This window comes from Xiphophorus hellerii, chromosome 3 (assembly GCF_003331165.1).
Source record: "Xiphophorus hellerii strain 12219 chromosome 3, Xiphophorus_hellerii-4.1, whole genome shotgun sequence".
Classification (NCBI taxonomy): domain Eukaryota; kingdom Metazoa; phylum Chordata; class Actinopteri; order Cyprinodontiformes; family Poeciliidae; genus Xiphophorus; species Xiphophorus hellerii.
This window is the reverse complement of record NC_045674.1, coordinates 9493690-9517010: the sequence shown is the minus strand read 5'-3', so window position 1 is coordinate 9517010 and position 23321 is coordinate 9493690. Positions and strand designations below refer to the sequence as shown.

Below are 23321 nucleotides of genomic sequence, written 5' to 3'. Positions count from 1 at the left end.
TTCATTTGTTAAACTCACAAATGTTATCAAGATGTAGTAAGGGGTTTCTTGGAGAATGTAAAAGTTCAGGCAAATATATTTCAAAGTGCTTGCAATAGCCCTGTGTGTGAGAGGTTATATTTGAGATTTTCCTGTTCACCACACAAGCTCATCATACCATGACATTCTTAGTTTCAAATAACATTTTATGCATGCAAAGCTCTAGGCAACATAAATCTGACTAAGTGTATTTGTTTCTGTAGAAGCAACACTTTCGTCATCTTTCTCACTGAGTGTCCTTCTAGGTTGACTAAATTAAGAAATGAATTCAAAGCATCAGCCGTGCAGTTCTCAAGCAAGCAGTTGCACACCCGGCATGAAGTGATTCAACAGTGCCCGAAGCTCAAAATGCCATCTTTCAGTACACTGTAGCTCTTCTGAATAGGCTGATAATAAGCTTTTTTTTTTACTTTATCCTCTACCCTGCAGAACTTTGCTCTTTTTTGCATTAGATAATTAAAGATTGGCATTCATATCTATGTACTGTTTGTTCCCTCATATATCCCCACCTGGATCTCACGCCTTTGTGATTGCTCACAAAGTTTTATATGCCTTGTAACGTCAACTGAACAGGCGTTGACATGCTTCCAGAGCATTTAATAGAGATGGATCCTACACTTGCAAAAAAATGAACTCAGACCATGACATTACAGCAGAAAAAATATTGTTAAGGATTTTGGTGATTAGCCTGTTTACACTATTATCTCAATGCACATGAATGCGTTGCATGTTGCACAAGTTTCTTACAGGAAGGAAACCCAAGGATATGAGAATGTGTTATTTGTTCAGATTAGAAGTGTATTAGCCTTTCTGTGATAAGTGCAGTGGTGTTTATTTGCAGTGCAGCTGCTGGAAAGAGTATTCCCCTCATTCAAAGTAAACACTGTAAAAATGCTTGCTGTGCATGATGAAACTAGCAAGTTATCAAGAATGTGACTTCTTACCCAGAATGCATTACGCTATCTCTCTCCATCATCTGCCTTTTTATGTCTTTTCACTCACTAGTATTTACAAGCATACACATTTTGCAAGCTGTGGCCTCTCACTTTTGTCTCTTCGGCTCTGAGAGAGAAACAATAGTCTCCACAACCGAGGCAGGTTTAGACAAGTCACGGTTGCTAGATACACTGAGGTGAGGATTTATGCCTCTTACTTAATTGAACTGTATATGACAGTTGGGTGCTTTTCAAAACACACAGAGGAGACTGCACTTGACACTGCTTAGAATCACTTTGGCACGCATTTTTAAAGCTGTCAAAGGTTCAATGTGAAGAAGTATGAAGTTGACAGGATCTGTCTTGTCCTTTTTTGCTGCTGCCTTCTCTCACCTTGGATACTGACCCACCCTCATATTGTTCTTTAGAGGAGCCATAAATGGCAGAAAGTGTCTGTCCTGTGTCTATAAAAGGACATCAGCTCCTGCATGGACACATCACATCGAGGTACAACAGGGGATAGTTACAGAGAGCTTATTCTGTTGTTGTGAAGAGAGACTGAGAGAGCATCTAATGACTTCTCAAATATGTAAATAATGGCTGTTTGGGAGGTGAGTACAGAGACATAAATGATAAATTCACATAAATTTCATTTTCTCTATATATTTGATTTATCTATTGAAATCCAATCCACTATGTATAACTTTCCAACATCTACATGTTGAAGCATTTTGTAACTTGTTTAATTTATCAGCACCTGTCCTATATTCCTGTTACGAAAGAGTCCACAAAAGTAAAGCAGTTTTTGTATTTTTTGTCTAATAGAAGGTTAAGTGCCAATCATGCTGAGCTAGCACATTTCCACAACATGGCAGCTCAAAGTGCTTTACAATGTGAAAACATAAAACACATCATATAGTCAACAGTTGTAAAAACTAATAATAGAGATTACACTTTGTCAAGTGCCATTGTCAAAATCCTCAATATATATCAAAAATGTTGGTCAATGTTGCATTTATTAGGGCTCTAAAGCAACTCTAAAGAGGTGGATTTTTTGTCTTGATTTAAAGGAACTCAGCGTTTCAGCTGTTTTGCAGTGTGATGAAAGTTTGTTCCAGATTTGAGGTGCATAGAGGCTGAATAGAGAAAAGCAATCAGTAATTTCTTCCTGATTTCCTTCATTAGTAGACAACAGACCATAACATGTTCTAATCAGGTGTGGATTGCACCTCATTCACTTAATCATACTGCATAGGTTATGTTGTTTGAGCACTAAGTTTATGATTTTGGGCAGTTAGCAAAACCACCTACAGAAAAGGAGGCTCGGTTTCATCAGCAACTTCAAATTGTAACAAATTTCTGTCATTAAACTGTCACTGACTTATGAATGAGGAACTTCCTAGGAACAATAATTCTTTAGCGGAGTTTGATATAGTATTAACTGTTATAATAATAACTGTTTTACTAAGAAAGAAGAACAATAACACCAGTAGTTACACTGCAACACACAGTATAGTATTATGTTTAAAACTGTGGACACCTGTTTTGTTCACCAGCTTTTGTGTCATTTTTTTATGATCTTATTCCTTATGAAACTGTATGCATATGAGCCAGGCCTGGTTTTCATTCATTTCTTAGTCAGGAACATAAGTAGACTCCATTTATTCATTTGCATCAATTAGATAGTTTGTTGCACAACTAAACAACCATGACACTGGAAAAAACTGCAAGGAGAGCAAAAGGTTAAACTTGGTGGCTAATTAGATAAACATAGAAAAAAGAAATCCGGATGAGAACTCCTGAATAGAAAACAAAGTGGGACAAGCACTATCAGTTCTCTGAGCTAAAAAGTAACAATATCTTTGGTGTATTAAAAAGTGAGAACTGTCACACCACGTTTTTCTGCAAAGTGTGAACTTATTTTGGTTTGCTCAACTTTTTGTGGAGATTTTCAGGTGGGAGGCAAAGATACACAGATGACAGATGGACCAGGGTCTGTTAGCTGTTTTCTTAAAGAGAACTTGGAAACTTGAAATAGTTCAGGAGCCAACAATTATGCACCTGAAAAAACAGAACAATTTAAAAATCTGTTTCTTTTTAAAATGCCTTTAGTTATGTCTTCAAACAATTTGAAAGCAGTCATACTTATGCTGAAGATATTCATAACCCCATATCCACTGTACACTTTACATATATATATATATATATATACATATATATATATATATATATATATATATATATATATCATTATACTGCGATTGTTTCTGCTTGTGAGTTCTGGTTAGGGGTGGCTGAATAGTAGGTTCATGCACCGCAAGCCTCTGGAGGATCCTCCACCTTGAGGTTCCAGAGGCACAAGTAGCTTCAAGTAACTGTTTGCTGCTTTGTAAGGGCATTTTAACAGCTTCTCTCTTAATCTGATGAATTTGTCTAACAGAAACCTTCCTCATTATGCCTTTATCTGCACAAACCCATCTTTGTTCTGAATCAGCCACAAATCTCTTCACAGTACAATAACGCCTCAGTTTTCGTTAAATATCTAATGTTTTCATGCCTTGTCATATGGCACCACACTATCTGATGATTTTCGTCAGAAGAGAGATCCTTTCTCTTTCCCATATTGCTTGAAACCTGTGGCCTGCTTAACAATGTGGAACATCCTTCTTAAGTAGATTTCCTTTAATTGAGCTCACCAGACAAACTAATCAACCCAGCTCTCTGAAATTAGTTATAGTGATTCAAAGAGCCATGACACACAATATCACCTATAAATTTAATGGCACAACAAAAAATGTAATCTTTATGACACTTAAATCCAATTTGCATAATAATTTGGAACACGGTGTATACACTCCTTTTTTGACTGCACATATCTTGATGTATTTTTCAAATACACACAGTTGTGCATTTTCTTGTCCAATGAATGCCTCCGAAAATGGCAGATTCCATTTATGTTGGTCTTCTCATAAGTCTGACAGAAATCTCCTAGTTGTTTCTTCTCTACTTGTCCTTAGGTCCACCATACGTTTGCAATTCTGTCTGCTACTTTAATGGGCCTAAACACTCTGCTTCAAAAAGAGCAACATTCACTGTTGGCAATGGAAATTAGATCAATGGGCAAAATGCAGGCCAGACGGTGAGCAAAGCACTGCAGAGGGCCAATGACACAAGCACCATGACTTCACTCTTGAAGTATTTGGCCCCCCTTAACCCCCTTCTTCATCCCATTGCTTGCTTTCTCAACCCTGGTGAGAGGAAACTGTTTAAGGTTTAATGACTGCTGAAAAAGAATGAAGTAAATGTGTTGCAGTATAAGATCTGATACATGACTGCTGGGCGCATCATGCCTTAAATTTGTTGGTAATAGACCACATATGTGATTTGTTTTCTCAAGATTTCCAACCTTGGATCCTTCCAGTCCAGAAATTGTAGAAATACTTACTGTAGATATCTTATTAATATACTCAAATGTGGATTATATTTAAACTTGACCTAAATGACAAAGAGTCTGCGAAGCCACAACAAGATCCTTGTGGTTTCTGCATGTTTGTCTTTTTGTTTACGTCTGTTTTGTTTTCCTTATAACCCTGGAAGTCAGTATTCCCCCTGAATAGAAAAAGGAGCAGGATAAAAGTGAAATAAGGTCGGTAAAGATTTGTTGTTGATAGATTGGAAGATGTTGACTGGTCTGCGCTGCAAAGCAGGGTAATTCAGCCATGCTATCAGTATTTACCAAAGCACCTGTTCTTTCTTTGTCTCTCCATTTAACATAAGCAGATGGGACTTTGCATTTTATCACTTGTAATGAATTAGGTGGGAGAAGATGAATGGTGTTTTGCATGAGTGCATGATAAAGAGATGCTGGTGTGTGACACTAAGATAAGGGTCTGAAGGATTACAGCTCTCTTAGTGCAAAGTCAAGAAAGTAACTGCAGCAATTCTGAACTTGAACGCCTTCTTAAGACTCAGCTGCTAAGATCTGCTGTTAATGTTAATACAAATGTTGTTTTTTTTATAGCAATCATCTTTTTTATAGCAATTATCATTTCTAAAGCAGCACAACAATGTCACCTCACTCTTCACTGTAGGGCTGCTATTTTTGTTAAATCCAAAAAAAAAAAAAGCTGCTTTTTTTGTTGGATTTAACATGACATTCTTTTTAAGATTCATGAACAATAAAAGCTCCCTACATAAGCTTTCATTCATGGCCCAGTTGATTGATACAAAAACTCAAAACACAACAGATTTTGTTTTGCTGAAGGTTTAATAAAAACAACAGAACAACAGAAAAGACTGAGGTAGATGTGATCAAATGTTGTCTGCAGTCTGCACTCATGGCAGCATGATTTATGGATAACTCTAAAGTGAGCTCAGTGCAACCTCAAAGTCTTCATCTACACAAGTCTGTGCCAGGACATTCAGCTTTCAGCTAAGTGACAGAGAATAAACCTTTTTTGCTCATTAATCTTTACCAGTGCACCAATCAGCTGGATGTTTTGGTAATCATTAGTGTGCATTTGCTTTCAACATGCAAAAATGTGCTGCTACAACATCCAGTGTGGGTGTCACTCATTTATTAATAACATATTTGAAGGTCAGTGCAAACATGGAATCAGATTTTCTTTTTTTTAGTAAGACAAAATACTGTTCCCCATTTCTGTCTGCCTCTTACCCAGACTTATATTTGTACTACAGATTTGGGGAATACCAAACTTTTTGTGATGTATTCAGAGGTTACAGAGTTTGTACTATCTAGCCCTTCAAAAGGAAATATTCCAGCAGCCCACCTCAAACAGAGAGATGTACTTAGCTGATGAAAGAAAACTCATCTAAACCCCAACCTTAAAACTGGGTCATCATTTCTAAATCCACCATATTACATGAGAGAGACTGAAATATTTGCTGTACTCCACTCAGCTCTCCTGTTATCTGCTAAAGTCTTGCTCTCTTGCATACATTCACAAAATTAGATAACTTCTTACGTCTCTGTGCCTCCTGTTGATTTCACGTTAAACCCATCAATTATCATGAACATAGCTGTATGTGAGTCCTCTTCACATATTGACAGTTTCCACAAGTTCACCGATTGGGAAATACAAACGTTTTGAGTTTTTGACTGACCCACTGAATGTCTCTAAAGCATTAGAGGTCCTAGTCACTAATGACTAGTCAAAAATCATTGGTCAAGAATTATGAGTCTAGAAAGGCGGATGCCAGTCACCACCTGCTTCTTTTTTTTGTGAATCTCTAACTTTAACGCACAATCATATTGTGACTGAATTAAAGGGGGTGAGTGAATCACAATATGACTTCGCCTAAGTATGTTTCACTCTTCATGAGGTGTTGAAGACAAAGATGTTTGATACACCAGTAGTAAATACCAGCTCTTGAGTCTAAATTCATTATCCACATGCCATATTCTGATCTTAACATTTTGTTAAAAAAACTCATTTCCTATATCCATCAAATTGTTTAAGCTTATCAGTATATTTTATGCAACCAGTAAGGCTAGGGATCATGGCTATCAAAAGTAATTACACTCGACAGAAAGTCCCCACAAAAAGACTCAAAGTCTGAATGCGTGTTTGCAGCTGCTCACTGTATGTGCTTTCCGTAGCCATGTCATTGCGCCACTTAGTTTGATTGCTGTGCGTTTTTTGTTTTTTCCGTGTATAACAACATTTATTTTTGTTTTTATGAGTGAGTGTGAATTCATGCATCCCCTTGGAGGTGTTTGGCAACTTGCAGAGCCTGCAGGTGTGTCCATGTCACCCTGCCTTAGTTCTTGTGCAGGACAGTGTCTGTGTGTTTAGACATAATAAGGCTGTTTTCCATTGTAACTGTGTGCTAGTATGTATATGTTCAGCCGTCTTTTTGAGAAGTTCCAGAGACAGCTCTGTTTGGGGTAACAGGAAGAAGCACAGTGTGAATTCATAGTGTCTTGGACATTACTATCAGCCCTGCGCGGGTGGACCGGGTCATTGGCCAAAGGAAAATAAAGCTGTTTTTTTTTTTTTAGCAAAATACCAGTGTAAAGAAAGAAGACACAATGTTTTTATGACAGGAAATGGCTCTGAAAGATATTTTTGAGGTCAACCTTCAATTACACGAGGTCTTCAATTTGTTCTGTGTTTAATTAGTTTTTAAAAAATCAATGTTTTGCAGTATTGTCGCTAAAATGTATATTCTTTAACTTATAAAAAAAATCAGTTTCCAATGTATTAAAGTCCTTTTTTTCTGATATGTATTCCTACAGTATAAATGGTTGTATTTCTCATTTCTACCATGCTCTCAAAAAAACCTCAAGGTTATGAACTAAGCATAAAGTGTGACTCAATGTAGCTGCCAAAGCTTTATGGTCCTCAGCAATGTAGCCACTGTTTACTTGTATCCATAGAGACAAGTCAGAGAAAGGAAAGTTTGACTACTAAACTGGAAATGACTTATGAATTGGTCATCCCAGGTCTCCCCAAATTTAAACAGTGTTATGTTTATTCAGCCAGTTCCTCTTGATTTGTGATCTGTGGTGGACAAAGCTGAATCCTGTGACTTAGAAAGATATTGATAGATAGAATTGAACCATACACATCACATGATTTAATGCCACTATCTGAAGTTAAATCAGACCAGAGTTGTCTTGTTGGAATTAACCAGATTATTTCTATTTGCTAAATGCCAGAAAATGTGGTGAGGACATCTTTTAGAGATTTTTTTTTTTCTGAAGTTCACTTATCAGTCAGTATCAGAGATAATTGTTTCCTAAACTATATGTATTGGGTCAAACCTTTTGTGTTTCCTTCCATAAGTGTCTTTGTAGTAGTTTTATGGAGTTCTGGTCCATTCCTTCTGACAGAGCTTTTGTAACACAGTCAGATTTGTTAGATAGGCTGCCTTTTCAGATTTACCCACAACTTCTCCATGGCAATGAGATGAGGATTTGTGATAGTTACACCAAAATACTGACTTTGTTGTCCTTAAGCCACTTTGTAACCACATTGTCTGTATGCTTAGTGTTAACGTGCATTTGGAAGACCAATCATCAGACCAGGACATATCTACAAAAATGAAGGTCTTTGTACCTGTGTGCATTTTCAAATGGCAATCTGGCTTTTTATGTTTCTTTTGAAATAAAAGCTCATGTGGGTATAGGCAAGTTAGATTGTGAATGATGACAATATCTTATCAGCTTCAGCCAGCATCCTCACAAGATCTTTGGCTTTTGTTCCGGGGTCAACATGAACATTTTGGACCAAAACCTGTCCAAAATGTACAAAACCCGTCTCCTGCCTGAGCGGTATTATTGTTGGACATTCCCATCATGTCTGTACTTGCATGTAATTGTTTGAACAGATGAATGCAGTACCTTCAAGCATCTGAAAATTGTTCCCAAGGATGAGCCAGACTTTTGCAGTTGCACAGTTACCTTCCTGATATCTTGGCTGATTTCTTTTGACTTTCCAATTGTGTTAAAAAAAAAAGCAGTGTTTCCCAGCTGTGCCCTTAGAATCAGGCACAGGTGTACCTCCAATTAACTCAAGAATAATTGATACTGACCAAATGTATGTAAACTTATGAATTTTTAAAAAGCTACAAAAATTGTCTAAAAAATATTCTCGCTAGGTTCTGTGGCACTTAGCAAATAGAAATAGTTTTAGTAATTCTAACTAACCTAAAAAAAAATAAGTTTAGTTTGATTTAGACAGACAGTGAGAAAAAATGTGTGTCTTTTTAGTCATTGTATCTAAATATCTGGCTTTAAGTATTGTTAAAATGTGGATTTTTCTTGCAGTGAAACAACATTAAGAACAATATTACAGTACATCTACCTGCTGCTCATAACACTCTTAATATTCATGTCAGAGGATGATGAGATGTTTGTTTATACTGAAAAAATAAGATTTTTGGTTTAGACTTGACCCTTATGACCTGGTGCCATGTCTGCCACCATCAGTTATAAGTCTGATTGTGTTATAAATGATTGCTTGCAGCTTTTGCAGCTCTTTCATTGCTGACTTTGCAGTCTGTGAAATCTTTCACTGCTTTCTTATTGCCCTGCCAGGTTGTGTTGATTCAGCAACATTGAGAAAATGTCTAGGAAGCATAAGGAGCAATTTTCTGTTCATAAGTATATAAAATAAGTGATGATGATCTCTCACTGGACTCTAAAGAAGGATCAAACTATGATATCAAGTAGTATTGTATCAGCTATTACATGAATGTCAATTCTAAATGGTTGTGTTTTCAGGTGCATAATGTATATTATATTTCCAAAAAGCTAAACACAAAAAAATATAAATTTTTCTTAAAAAGAATACAAAACAGCATGCCGTTGGCTGATGTGTTTAAAAAGTACTTGACCTGGTGATTACTGATCAGAACTGCTTAATGGCTGATTCCTGTCTCTGTCAAGTTGAACGGATCATTGCTTTAAGAATGGTATAAAAACCATAATGCGAAAATAAAAGTAGCTTTTATGGCAAATATTATTATCCTCTCATAAGCCATTAACAGCAAGGTCAAAGCATTTTCCAACTCTTATGTCTTCAGATTCTTGTGGTCTTAAAAACCCACAGCAGTTCGTCAAAGGCACGTGCCTCAAATCCAAGAATGTGTAAATAGAGGGAGGGAGGGAGTTTTCCAAATTGGCCCCTAATTTTTTTGTGGGATCAGACAGTTTAGAGAACTCAGCTTTATAAGTTGGAACAATTGACCTAATGATATAGTCGCTGAGTTTGCCTGGCAGTAAAGCAAAAGCAGTTAGAAAGAAGAAAAATATATTTTCCTGTTTTGTCACTGAAGGTATTGCATCAGAATGGGGGTGGTCTTATGAGCACAACATCCTCTCTGGGCGCTTACAAACTAGTTACTAAATCAGCCAGCATGCCAGTGGAAGTATTCTGACCTCACTTAGCATACTTTTCACTCGACTCTCATCTGAGACTGTTTCTTGTGTGGGCCTTCCTTAAAATGTTCTTTCAGGTTTACTGTTTTGTTTTAAAAGAATACTCTTGAGTAAAATACAACATGGTGCAAAAAGGGAAATGGTGCTCTAGTTAAAAGGGATGGCTTCAAATATCAAAAGGATTCCCTCACCCTTGGAAGAAAAGGTTAGGATGACAAGGAGAATGTGAAGATAAAATGAAAGTGACAACAAGTCACTTAGAAGGAATGGGTTAATTTGAATGACTGATTTGGATGAGTCAAAGAGAACTGACAAATAATCTCAGACTGAGAAATAGTTTTATGAGCTTATTGTTTTCTGACATTTGTACTGTGAAGATTAGCTTTTTGCCAGTTTTTTTCTGGCATTTGAACAATTTTTAGGAAATTCCAGCACAGAAAAAGGAGGGAAAAAAGGACACTCTTCCATAGATTTTGAAAGCAGTGACACTCCACTGGCACACAGGAGTTAACTGCATAGTTTTGTCAATGCAAACCAGATGTCAAGCACTAATGTATGGCAGTATTTTTTTTCCAAAAGAAAGACAAACGTAGGCTAAAAATGTCCTCCAGTCATGATGATATAGAAATAAATACAGTCATTTCAGTTTCAAACTTCCTCTCAGGGTGGTTGGGTCAGTACTGCAATGGTTTGCAGTAATTGCAATGTTATTGTTTGGCAAAGTATTGTGGAACAAGCTTTGGGAAAGAAAAAGATGACATGAGCCAGTCAGTCACATTTTCTAGTTGAACTACAGTGCTCTGAAAAAGCATTTTCCCCCATTACAACTTACCTCTGTTTTTTTCTCCACATCAAAATAACTTAATCCTATACCAACATATCTTGAGTAATTGCAAAAAGCAGTTTTCACATGATTACTTCATTTAAGGGAAGAAAAAGCTACCCAAACCACCTTGGCTGTATGTAAAAAGCCATTGCTCCTTTAGCCTAATAACTGGTTATCCCTTCCTGGCAATGAGTCTTTTACATCACTGGAGGAATTCTGGTCCAGTCTGTCTGACCATGCTGTTTTAATGTAGTAAAGGCAATCTTTTATGGAGCATGAACTTTAAAGTTGTCCCACAGCATCGCAATTGCATTTAAGTCAGGGTTTTAATTTGGCCACTTCAAAACTTCTGTTTTTTGAGCCATTAAGACATGAATTTACTGGTATGCTTCAAGTTAGCTTTCCCCGCTGCATAAGCGAACTGCACTTAAACTAAAGGCCACAAGCTGAGACTGGACATTTTCCATCAAAATTTTATAATAGAGAGTTCAGAGTTCATGGTTCCATTGATTGTTGCAAGTCGTTTAGGACTCCAGTGCCTTAGATGGATAAACCTTTGGCACACTATTGGAACAAATTTGATTATGCCTCTCCTGGGGTTGTTCACCTCTGTTCCAAGCCTTGGAGACTGATTTGCCAATGTTCTTGATTTTTTATATATAATGTATTACTTTTAAAGGTCTTTATCCTACTTCATGTTGTCAGACAAGTTCTTCTCAAGTCGTTTCCTGATACTATTGGTCAGGTAGTTGTTAATTTATGACTTAACAAGGGGGTTGAATATATTTTTCATGCAGAACTAGGTGTGTTTGGGTAACTTTTTCTGATCGTACTTACTTTGCTTATTTTGTCTAATATTGAAATTGGTCAGAAGATCTGAAACATTTAATAATGTCACAAAAGCCAAGCAAGAAATTTGCAAGGGGATGAATATGTTTTCAGAGCACTGCATGCTGGAGTGAGCATTGCACATGCTGTTATTTTCTTCAGCAGATCCTTGAGTCTAAACTTGCCAAACAGCTGTCACAGTATGACAAATTTGTGTTTTAACTTTAGCTAAATAAATGTCAGCACTTTATCTACCAGACCTTTGTTTATCTTTTGCAGAACTAGTTCTTTTGATAAATGAGGTTATAATATTTTAGACCACAAATAGCTTTTCTCTAACCCCATAGTGGGCACTGTACAATACAGTACAGGCTAATATCAAGCCATATCTCCTCAGTAGCATAGTTATTAAATGTTGCCAAAGTGGGAATAAATTACAAAGAGCAAAGTGACATTTTCTGCTACAGGTAGTCATTTTCTTCCCTTTTGTTTATGGTGCTGGCTTTGACTTGAACCTTTTGTCACCTCCCACTCAACACCAGGCTGTGTTTAAGAGCTCAGGGACAATAACAGGTTTGTGTTCCAGTGTCTGGTCCTGCAGCACGTACCTTGTCTTCAAGTCTGACCCAGCTCACACTGTGGAGCAGTCTCAGGTGTGCCTGGATTAACCTCAGTCCGCTTATTCTCAGTCACTAATGTTCTTACAAACCTTTATCATCCTGGTAATGTGCTGTTGGCAGACCTGGTTATTATTTATCCAAGAAGGAGAAAGAACAATTATGACAAGATTCATAGTTAATTCCAATATTTTCCAGTCCCATTTTAACAGTGGCTCAGTTCCAAACTCATAGTATAAACTTGGAGGACTGTAGATTGCTTAAAATCTTTAGGTTAGCACTCCTGTTAAAAATGTGTTTTAACATAAATAAATCTCTTAATGCAGAAAGATCTCTCAAATCTATTTAGGTTTAAAAAATCCAACTTTTAATGGCAGTACATTAATTTATTCTGGGGAGGAAATAAAAAACAAAATCACTTGATTTGTGAGTGAATAAGAAATTCTAATCAGTTCTTCATATTTTCTTGTTTTAATAGGATATGACATGGCACAGGAAGAATGAACATTTTATTGTACTCTACAGAACCTGAAATTGTGTGCCTTGGTCAGATGAGACCAAAATGTATTTTGCGACAATAACTTCCAAGTACACAAACGGCATTCAGGTTGATTCAGTTTTTATCCTTTGTATTTCCAGAACCAGCCATCAGGAGTCTGTTTAAACAAGATTGTGTGTTTATAAAATGAGTCTGTATGTAGATCCCCTTCATGAGCAATTTCCTCTCTTCCTGTGGTAAGATTCATTGCCTCAGTGTGTCCTTTTGATTATTTCTCTACATTTATCTGATCTAGTGAAAGCCAAAACACAAAACATTGAAGTAATTAGATAATTTGTTAAAAAAAAAAAAACACACACACACACACCCCTACACCCCCACACACATTCTCTGAGTCCAGCTCTGTTTTGTGTTACTGTGACCTGGAAAATCCTAATGTTTTTATGTTATTTTTTTAATAAACCAATTAGACAACAATTAGTTGCTGTGGTTAGTTTTGTGTGACTCTTAAGTATATAATGTGCTGAAAAACATAAAATGAATCCCTCTGATGCTGTGTTGTAATTTTCTTTTTCTGAGCCATTTGGGAGTATTTGTCATACACTTCAGCTTTTGTCTTTAGTCAGCAAAATAAAATTCTTTCAAAGTCTTGAGGTGGAAAATCGATTTGACTACATCTCTATCAGGGGGCTTTCATGTGTCTGAGGCTTTAGTTTACCTCATTTTGAAGCAAGGAATGATGCTTTATCTGTTAAAAAATGTTGAGAAAACTGAATGGATACAATGTGATGATGTCTTGTCCCAAAGATGTTTTTTCTCTAAAGGGTAGTATTATGTAAAATATATTTTTTTTTTAGCTTTATGTCATGAAAAAAGTTATTCCCTCATCAAAAACATACCTAAAGTGTTGTGTCTATTCTTTCATGCAGAATCCATGAATCTCCCCACTCAGCTCCTTCAGACTAGCAGCAACAGCAGCAATTAACAAACACCTGTTAGAAATGGGTGCCTGCTGAGATTATCGTACACATTACTTCTCAGTCCAATACTACAGTCCAAGACCAGTTCTAAACAGAAAAATGGAATGAGATTGTTGTGGCGACGTGCTGAAGGGGGAGTGTTGGGAAGAATAGGAGTTTCTTAAAGAAAGAGTCCAAATTCAATGTGTCAAATTATGAATCAAGTTTTTCTTATGTTTGATATATGCAGTATTTCTATAACAACTGAAGGTAACAGTTACTTAATTATTCTACAAAATGGCACTATGTGCCTGGAAAATACATAATACTGCCCCTTTGAGATTTCAGTTTTTATTAGATATTGATCCTTGACCGTAACTTTTTCTGGATTAATTTGGAAGAAAAAAAAAACACTTGAGTATTTGAAGCTATACTGTTGCAACACACTTCTTCCACTGGTGTCTGAGTCGATTTGTTGCCAGAAGATCCGTCCAGACAAAAGCGATCAAGTGCCCTTTTTAGCTGCTACTTTGGAAGTACATTAAATGTTACTGAGCACAGTAAAATCCACACATGCTGAAGTATCCACTTTAACTAAATAGCCCCTCAGTCATAATAGGCCTATAAAACGCAAACCTAACAATTTCAGCATTTAATCTTGTGCCTATCCACTCTGGTTGGCTTTATAAAACACCAAACTACTTTATTACAAACATTTGTGCTGAACTTGGCTATTTGAAATCACATATCGGACAGAGACGTCTGGATCAGTGGGCAGATTAATGGTTTTATGTCAATGTCTACAGGTTCGATAGCTATATTTCAAGAGATCACTCCCAACTCAGAGTAAAATCATTACCAGTCAGCTTAATATAGAACGGAAAATTCTACTTTTCAGTACTGTAGCTACATATTAGACCTTAAAATAACCTTAAAATAAATCCAGATGGTTGAAAAAAACATCCATCATCAGACTGTTTCATAATAAAAAGGTAATTTATAATAAACCACTTAGTTTCCCAAATGTCATATATAAATAATGAATGTGAATTCCTGTCATTGAATATATTAATCTTCATGACAGGCTGAATTGAAATGTAGAAAAAGTTTGAAAGTAATATTTATGGCGACCTCCTTGCTGGATGTTTGTATAATTGAGTTAATTGTGAATGACGTCATCATGGGACAAGAAGTAACTCATCACCGCAGGAGTATTTCTGTTTTCATCAGGATGGTTAGGCAGAAAAGTTGTGCACATGTAACAGAGCAGAGCAGCTACTATCACACTGAGACATAAGCTGGCTGAGGTAGGATGAGCTCTCTCTCTGACTATGCTCATATGGATGGATGTCAAGCTTTGTCTAGCCTTATTTTTCCACTAGTGGATGGCAGAAAAATGGGAAGCTGGGAGACTTATTTCTATCAAGCTCCTAAGGCTTTTCATTTAGAATTAGGCAGCTAGTAAGCAAAGTTTGAGCTGGGGATTTCTGGCCTGTGGGAAAGAACTGAACTTGGTGCAAGCTAACTCACCAGTAGCCGTCCATGACTGTTTCTCAGGGAGAGCTTTGATGTTGGTTTGGATGCATCAGTCTGTTCTGTGGTGTCTCACAGTTATCCCTGAATATGACCTTTTTCTGCCAATCAGGGAGTATTGTGATGGCTAGCAGAATGCAGCCTTCACATTCTTGCCTTATCTCATATCCACATGTGTAACAACAACCTAAGAATCCAGCAAGCTGTTTGTAAGTGATATTTGTGCAAGATCACATATGACTAAATAGGCTTTTTTCCCCCCTTTTGTGCTTAGACTAAAATGTTTGCATTGATAAAAATTAATTGTAGATAAGTTAGTTGCTTGTCAAATGCCACTTTATTAGGAAATTATGTTTTTCTTTAATAAAAAAAACTGGAAACTTTTAAGCATAAGTACCTTGTGTTACATTGATTTAAATCTGGCATAATGACTGTAGATATGAATGCAATGATAAACTCTATAATTGGAAATTAAACACTAAAGTAATTGTGGAACATGTTACACTTTTTCAATTATCAATATTTTGATGTACAAATGCACATAAAATAATGCAAATGAAGTTTACATTACTGGCTGCAATCTCTTCTCCATCTTTAAATGGTGGCTCCACTCTGCATGATAGGCTAAAAAATTGTTTGTCTTTCATTCATCATTGTTTATCTTTTATAATTTTCTGAGTTTTTCATTTTTTATTGTTGTATTGCTCAGCACTACATAAAACACCTTTTTAATAATGCCAACATAATGGCAAGATGTGAATCAGTTTAGGAGTAATTTAACCCTGACCAGAAACACCTTACCAGACACATTCGTGTTTATTATTCATGCTTCTACATTTTTGTCCTACCGCCACTTAAATACAATAACTGCAGTTCTCTATGAGATTATGAAAAGTTACGTTAGTTGTCGTCTGTTATAGTAAACAGCTCTGACTGGTACTAATCATATTGCATGTTACGTTGATTCTGTAACATCTTGAATGTCTATGTCTGAATAGTTATTTATTTGTAATACATAATTTGCTTTGTGATGTCATTTCAGGAAAAAGTAGGAATTTTTCCTAAAAAGGTAAAAAAAATATATTTGAGGCCCTTTAAAGGTACTAAGCTCATCTGCAATACTAACACAGACTGACTGTAATAAGGCATACCATTGTATAATCTTAGGAAGGTTGAAAAATACCAAAAATAGCTCAGGACAATAAACGTGACTCCTTGTTCTGTGTTGGTACAATAATGATTTCCTTCAAAAAGCCCACAAATTTCCCAGGGGCCTAAAATCAGTCATAGCTCTGGTATTTTGGAGGCTTATTAGTAAGGTTCTTAGTCTGTGAGCACTGGAAATAAAGGAGATGGACCTCTGCTGGGAACAACCAGAGTAGAGACTGTAAACAGTGCTGTGAGAAACACAGCCTCACGTCTGGAAGCTCTTCTATCTTCTCTTTTGGGTCAGCAACATGTGCATGCACTCACATCTTTGTCCGTCACCCCTGGGGTTAGTGGGTTGACGTCATGCCCCTCTCTGTGAGACCGTGTCATCAGAAGTTTATTACAGGCCTTAGTTTGGCTTGTCAAACTCTGATACTGGAAGCAAATCTGCAGATGAAAGATGAGAAGATCTGCCAGGAAAAACAAGCATTTACTCTTCTTTATGGGGTAGTGTGTGTTTTTTAGGCTTTCTAGGCTTTTCCCCAGTTGTTCAGTCTTAAATGGTGTACCAAATCACAATATCTCCCTCAGATCTTTTTTTAATATTTTTCTGAGAACACAAAGTATGATGGGAAACAGTAATTTTGTGTCCTATAGGTATTTGCCCCTTGCTGATTTCTACCGTTTTTGCATATTTTTGTGACCTTTAAATGTTTTTGATCATCAAGCAAATTTTTAAATCAAAGACAATACAATACAAGTGGTTTTGGAGTGATAATTAGATTTTTTTTGTTGGGGATAAAAATCTTTCACATTAGGCTGGTCTTATGCAATCACCTAACTCTCGAAAGTAGTTGTACCACCAACTGCTAGCAAATAATTGCAATGGTGAAAAGTAGTTGTTTACGTTACTCTTGAAATCCCCAGCCATGTTTTCACCCTACAGAGCACCCGTCCCCCACACAGCTCCACCAGTCTAGTGGCAGCAACAACAAGCAAACGTGATGGAAATGCATGTCTGTTGAGCTCTGAAGAACAGTTTGCATCAATGGATGTCAGGAAGAAGCATTGTTGTGATAATATGATAAAGGGAGAGTGTTGGAGAAGATTGGAGGTTCTTAAAGAGTCATAAACCAATTTCAAGGAATCAGATATGGCTATGATGCAAAGTCAAGTTAAGTTTGATATATACAACATTTTCATAACAACTGATAGTGACAATGTTACTTGATTGTACTATAAAATGCCACTATGTGCCAATACATAATAACCCCTCATTACCAAAATACAGCAGAATAGACATTATTCATCAGAATTTTTTGCAAAGTTAATTTTTTTTTTACAAATCTTTCAGTACTGAAGCATTCCCACAGGATGACATACCACCAAGCTATTTGACTGCCAGTACTGTGTTTTCTTTTACTGAAATGCTGTTTTATGTTGGATATGATGTAACAGACAGAAGTCGGAACATGATTTGTTGCACATGACTTAATTCATGTTATGAAACATCTTCTTTTTAGCTGGTTTCTTAGTTCTACAGGTGGTAGCCAGACAGTAGTCAGACATGAGTACTGCTTGTCCAATTAAATTACAAACATGTGGTTAATCACAGTTAATTCAGGATTTATCAAGGAGCAGGGGAGCATTGTATTTTCATATATGAACACAGTATTTTGAGTAATGGTTCAATAAATTCAATTATCTTTTGAAAACTGTTTTACTCTGGTAATTTTTGTCAGAATCAGACTGCTTTGATTGTTATTGTACGGAAGCACAACAAAAAATTTCAGTACAGCCTATTCAATTCTAATACTAAAATGAGTTTTATGATCTGATAGGTGTGGCCAAAAAGCAAACACAGAATACATTTGTAAGACGAAGAATTATTCTTCACAGTACTGCATTTCAAGTAGCATGTGCTAGGATATAAAATTGTCTCTACTTAACAATTTCTGAACTCACTCTTGCAGCATTTCTGGCGCGCTGATACGTAAAATTATACATGCACATTTAGAGGGCAATAAATATTTTAGCAGTGCAATTTGGTTTGGAAATTAGTGTTGCTTTTGTGTCATTGTGAGTCATGCCTCATCTCGTTCGCTCACCCGGCAGGCGCAGACAGCACATTCTGTACCTTTTTTACCTGGCACTGCTGGTTACAACATGATCCGAGTTCTCCTTTTTAGGTATATACCTTGTTGATCTAATCTCTTCATAATCTTGATGTGGGCTTATGGTTGCAACATTGCTGGAATTTAGGGATGGATGGACTTGTGAAATTCAGCGAATGTTGAACACATGCAGACAAGTTCATTGCCTTAATGTTACATTTCACAGACCAACCACAGCTGCTCTCAGATATTTAGCCATAACCTCCAGATGGATATTGTAACATGAGTGATTAGATATTTGTGATGTATTTAGCCAAGTCTCTGAGTACACTTAGGGATGTTGCTGTAGTAATGTGAGCTACGGTGCTATAAACACTGGGCTGCAGGGCTGTCGTGAGTTTAGACTTCATAATTAATGTTTTAAGGTCACTGAAAGGGGTGAAAGTGCCTTGGGGGAAGATGTGTCATTCTATAGCAAAAAGCCTGTCAAAGGGCTTCATGTAGGGGCTGAGAGCAGGTAAACTCTGTTGGATCGTGACTCTCTCACCCCGACTCATTAGGAGCCTTTGTCTTGCAGAAGGCCCATACAGAAACTTGATTCTCTGTTTGATGATGAATTGTGTGTAATTTGTCTCGTTTTGTTCTTTTTTCTTTTCTCCTATGTCACTGTGTGTTTTTCTGTGGGAGTATGTTTACATGCCCCTCGTGTGCTTTTGTGTGTGTATTACACTTGAGTGTGTAAGATGGGCAGCACGAGTCTGGTTTGAAGTTTGATTGATTGCTATATCAGTGTTGATTATTATTCCTGGGTGGTGGGAATGGATATCCAGCCGTGTGCTCTGCCAGAGGACCGGATCACTTATCACCGGGCTGCCCTCCAGCCATGTCGTAACGCTTAGGCAACCTGATATTGTTGCCGTAATACTCTCATAATGTTATTCTGTGACTTTGTTGTGTGCTCAGTCATGGTCAGGGGGCCAACAAGGATGGTAGATCATGCACCCCCTAAATCTATGGGAATTATGTAGTTTTACCTTTATTCTGAAAAGGAGCTATTTGTTCAGGGATCTTGGTATTTATATTAGGGCTATAACTAATCAAGTACTCTACTGAATCAAGTAGTCAGGTTTATGTGTGCTTCCCTACAGGAATAGGTATGTAAAACCACATGAAGTATTGAGCTAGAGATTTTTACCTAACCGTGTCATTCAACACCTAATTTACAAAGACATACAGACAGTCGAACACATTAATACTTTATATATATTCATAGGTGTATATTATGTGTTGTGTGTATTATATAAGATAAGACTGCAACAGCTTTTTGTCCTTTCTATAGTTTAGCAGCAGATATTTATTCTTTATTTTTATTAGGTTCCATTTTTGGTCAGGATTTCGTCTAAGCTGAGAACAGCCAATTATTTTTGCTATAGCATCTGCTACTGCTGGTGCTGTGACTCTCCCTCCATTACTTCCACATTTTCTTATCCTCATCTCTGCATCTTTTTGATTTGTTTACTTTTTTTCTTTCATTTGTTTTTTTTAAACACTGTAGTCCTGACCTTCCTCTTTCTGGGTTGCAGGTTTTCAGAAAACTACAATGGCTGACCGATTCGACTGCGATAACTGCAAAGAATCCCTGTATGGCCGCAAGTACATCCAATCTGATGACAACCCATACTGCATTCCCTGTTACGACAGTCTGTTTTCAAACACCTGTGATGAATGCAAAGAGCTAATTGGCCATGATGCAAGGGTAAGGCTTCCATGCTGATGTCACCAGATGTGTATGTAGCAGTGCTACAACTCCAAATTGTACATGAAAAAAATTGCACATGAAAAAGGATGTATGAAAAACCTCATATGTAAATTTCTTTGCTGTGTCCATCAAAAAACTGCAAACAGGAGTTGTTATGTACTTCTATTAACACTTGCTTTCTTATTGCCACTCTTTGATAAAGATCAGTTTTGTTGAGTGGTTGACTCATCTCCTACCTGAGCTATTGATCTCTACAGCTTCTCCAGAGTTAACATGGTCCTCTTGAATACTAGTGTGATAAGTGCTTTCCTTGCCCAGCATGTCAGTATGGGTTCAGATCCAGCTGTAGCTTAATCTCTTCATTTCCAGATTATGGTCTGAACAATGCTCTAAGATGTCCAGAGTGTTTGGGAAATTGTTTTTCTTTTAACTTAACTGCTTCAACCTACTTTACAACTTTCTCCCTGACCTGCTTGTTGTGTTTGTTGGTTTTCATGGTACTGTTTGTGCACTAATGCTCTCTAATAAATATCTGAGACTCTCACAGAACAGTTGCACTTGAACTGAGTTTCAGTTGCAGAACGGTACTGCAGGTAGGAGGTAGGAGACTTCTGAAGGCATTTGCTTGACTGGATGTCATTTAAGAGTAAAGAGTTGGTGAAGACATATTTTCTTACCACAACTTTTACATTTTTATTTGTTTTTGTAAACCCTTTCCCAACTATGTGGTAATTAGTGTTGGTCTGTTGCATAAAATCCCAATAAAAAAACATTACATTTTGTGGTTGTAACCTAACAAAATGTGAAAAAGCTCCAAGGATTTCATTTAATTTGTAAGGCACTGTAGGTTCGCCTTGTTTCGCTGTGCAGAAATCTTGTTGTCACTTTAAAACGCCTCTCTGCTCCTGTTGTAAATATGGGTGCCTGTTTACTTTAAGTCTTCCTGTCATTCCCTTATTTGGCCTGTTTGATTCCCAAGTCACTGACAGCGAGACTTAATATCTATGGAGATTTTACAGCTGTAAAAAATTACTTCCACTTTCTTCTTTGTCTCTTCCCTTTTCCGCTTCTAGGAGCTCTTCTATGAGGACAGACATTATCACGAGCATTGTTTCCGTTGTTTCCGCTGCGACCGCTCACTGGCAGATGAGCCCTTCACCAGCCAGGATGACGCGCTGCTCTGCAACGACTGCTACTGTAATGAGTTCTCCTCCAAATGTGTCGCCTGTGACAAGATCGTCATGCCAGGTGAAGGTGAAAATAGATATAGCAATTGTTTCTTTTTGTTTGTTTTTTTACAAATCCGATGAAATTGTCTGGTCATTTTTTGAAAGATGAAAAAGCCATAAATTCCTAAAAAGAAAAAAGATTTGGGAACTTTTGGAAATATTTGTTATACAATCCATACTTTTATTTTCCCTCATGTACAAAGCGTCATTGTTCCTCCTCTTAAATACCATGTAGTATGCAAACTCAAATGATAATAGGCAAATGATTTCGGAAAATACAAGAGAGGTAACCAACTGTGTTCAGTGATGAATGAAAGTAATTACATATTAGATCAAACAGAGAGGTAAGAAGAAGAAAATTCAGAAAAAAAGGAACAGGGAAAAAAATAAGTAAGCAGCCGCCAACGATGAATGTAACAGTTTGTCTCTCTGGATCACTTGTTATCTGTAAACCGAATTCTTGGGTATGGAAGCCTACCAGCAGAACTAATAACAATAGGAGATAAAGTCAGTTAGCCAGCACCTATACAGCACCTTACAGAGCCCAGAACAGTTCCACTTCTGTCTATTTAGAAAAGCTCAAGTGGCTCAAATTCAGAGAGACTGCTGATAAAATTTTGTTGAAATTTTATGTCAAATATAGACTCTTCCATCAATGACAGAAAGGTTTATAGGAAAAGACAGATACCTCATAAAACAGTCAAACTCTTAGTCATGCTCCTACTGATGTCAATTCACAAAACTGTGATGTTTGCAATGGGACGAGAAGTAACTCATCACCCCAGGAAAAACAATGACTCTTTGGTAATGAAGAGGTTACTTACTTCTTGTTTAAGACTATCAAGGTGTTGTAGTGTGAACTACCCAAGTTTCTGCTGTCGTATCATTGCTTCATAAGGTGTCAACTTTAAGATTAATTAGATATTGTCTTTCAAAATGGGGTACAAACCTGCTGAAAACATGAACACAGAATATTGATTTATGAGTTGTTCTGTTTTACTTCAGCAAAACAAAATTAATTCTGGCAGCATTCAGATGTTGTGTGCAGAATTGTTTGTCACAAACTCATTCCGCTTAACTATCACAACTACATGTTTTTTTACTACACTAATTTTTTTTTACAATTGTATGTAAAGTAATTTCATTTCTCCAAATCACTTCATAATTTTCTCCCCACTGTTAATGTTCTCAAGTTGATATCCAGCCAGGACCCAAATGTACAACAAGCAGATTCACACCCTCAGCTGACATGAAAGCATAAATAAACTCACAGGGAAGTTGTGAAATTGTCTTTACAGAAGATTTTAACAAGATTATTTGATTGAGCTGCTTAAATGCTCCTATTGTCAGTGATATTCTATTCATCCTGGAGTCAAATCCTCTGACAAAGAGAGGCTGTGTTTCCGTCCCTGATCACTACCATCTAAAAACGTATCTCAAGTTTATTTTGGAATCTGAAATGATTTACAGCACAGGTTTTCATGTGTTATTTTTCAAATGAATAAATACATTTAAATACATAATGATCTAGGAGTATATCATTTTCTTCCTTTGCACCTCTGAGGAACACTCTTCAGTTGTTGTGAAACTAGATTTTAGACTTTCACACTGGTCCTTGTTTTTAGCTGTGCACAACAAACAGCTTTGTTATCCACCTTGAGCCACAGTGAGTCCTGCATGAGTTTATAATCTGGAAAGACTTTTCCAGGTTATTTTCATGTTTTTGATTAGGGAGCAGTGCGGCACAGAAAGTCTGAAGCACTGAAACGTAAGCAATCTGTGGAAATGTCAGCCCCACATAAACCACTGGATCACAGCATAATAAACTCAACATCCAGGGGATTTACAGGAAGATCAATTGGTTTGCGTAACAGAGGGAAAAACTGTATTACTTTTTTTTTGTCTAAAGCTTGCTGCCACTTTCTTGCC

At 36.9% G+C, this 23321-nt stretch overlaps 1 protein-coding gene across 2 annotated transcripts in view; it reads left to right on the top strand.

Moving 5' to 3' along the window:
- The window catches only part of fhl3a (four and a half LIM domains 3a), a 33223-nt gene that overhangs the window by 6102 nt on the left and 3800 nt on the right, over positions 1-23321 (top strand). The window contains exons 2-3 of one of the 2 annotated variants that reach the window (XM_032558513.1): positions 19988-20160; positions 21237-21417. In XM_032558513.1, coding sequence (XP_032414404.1) covers positions 20005-20160; positions 21237-21417 — 337 coding nt within the window. In that variant the 5' untranslated portion in view covers positions 19988-20004. The remainder of the gene's footprint in view (positions 1-19987; positions 20161-21236; positions 21418-23321) is intronic. The other variant, XM_032558514.1, reaches the window with a different exon arrangement.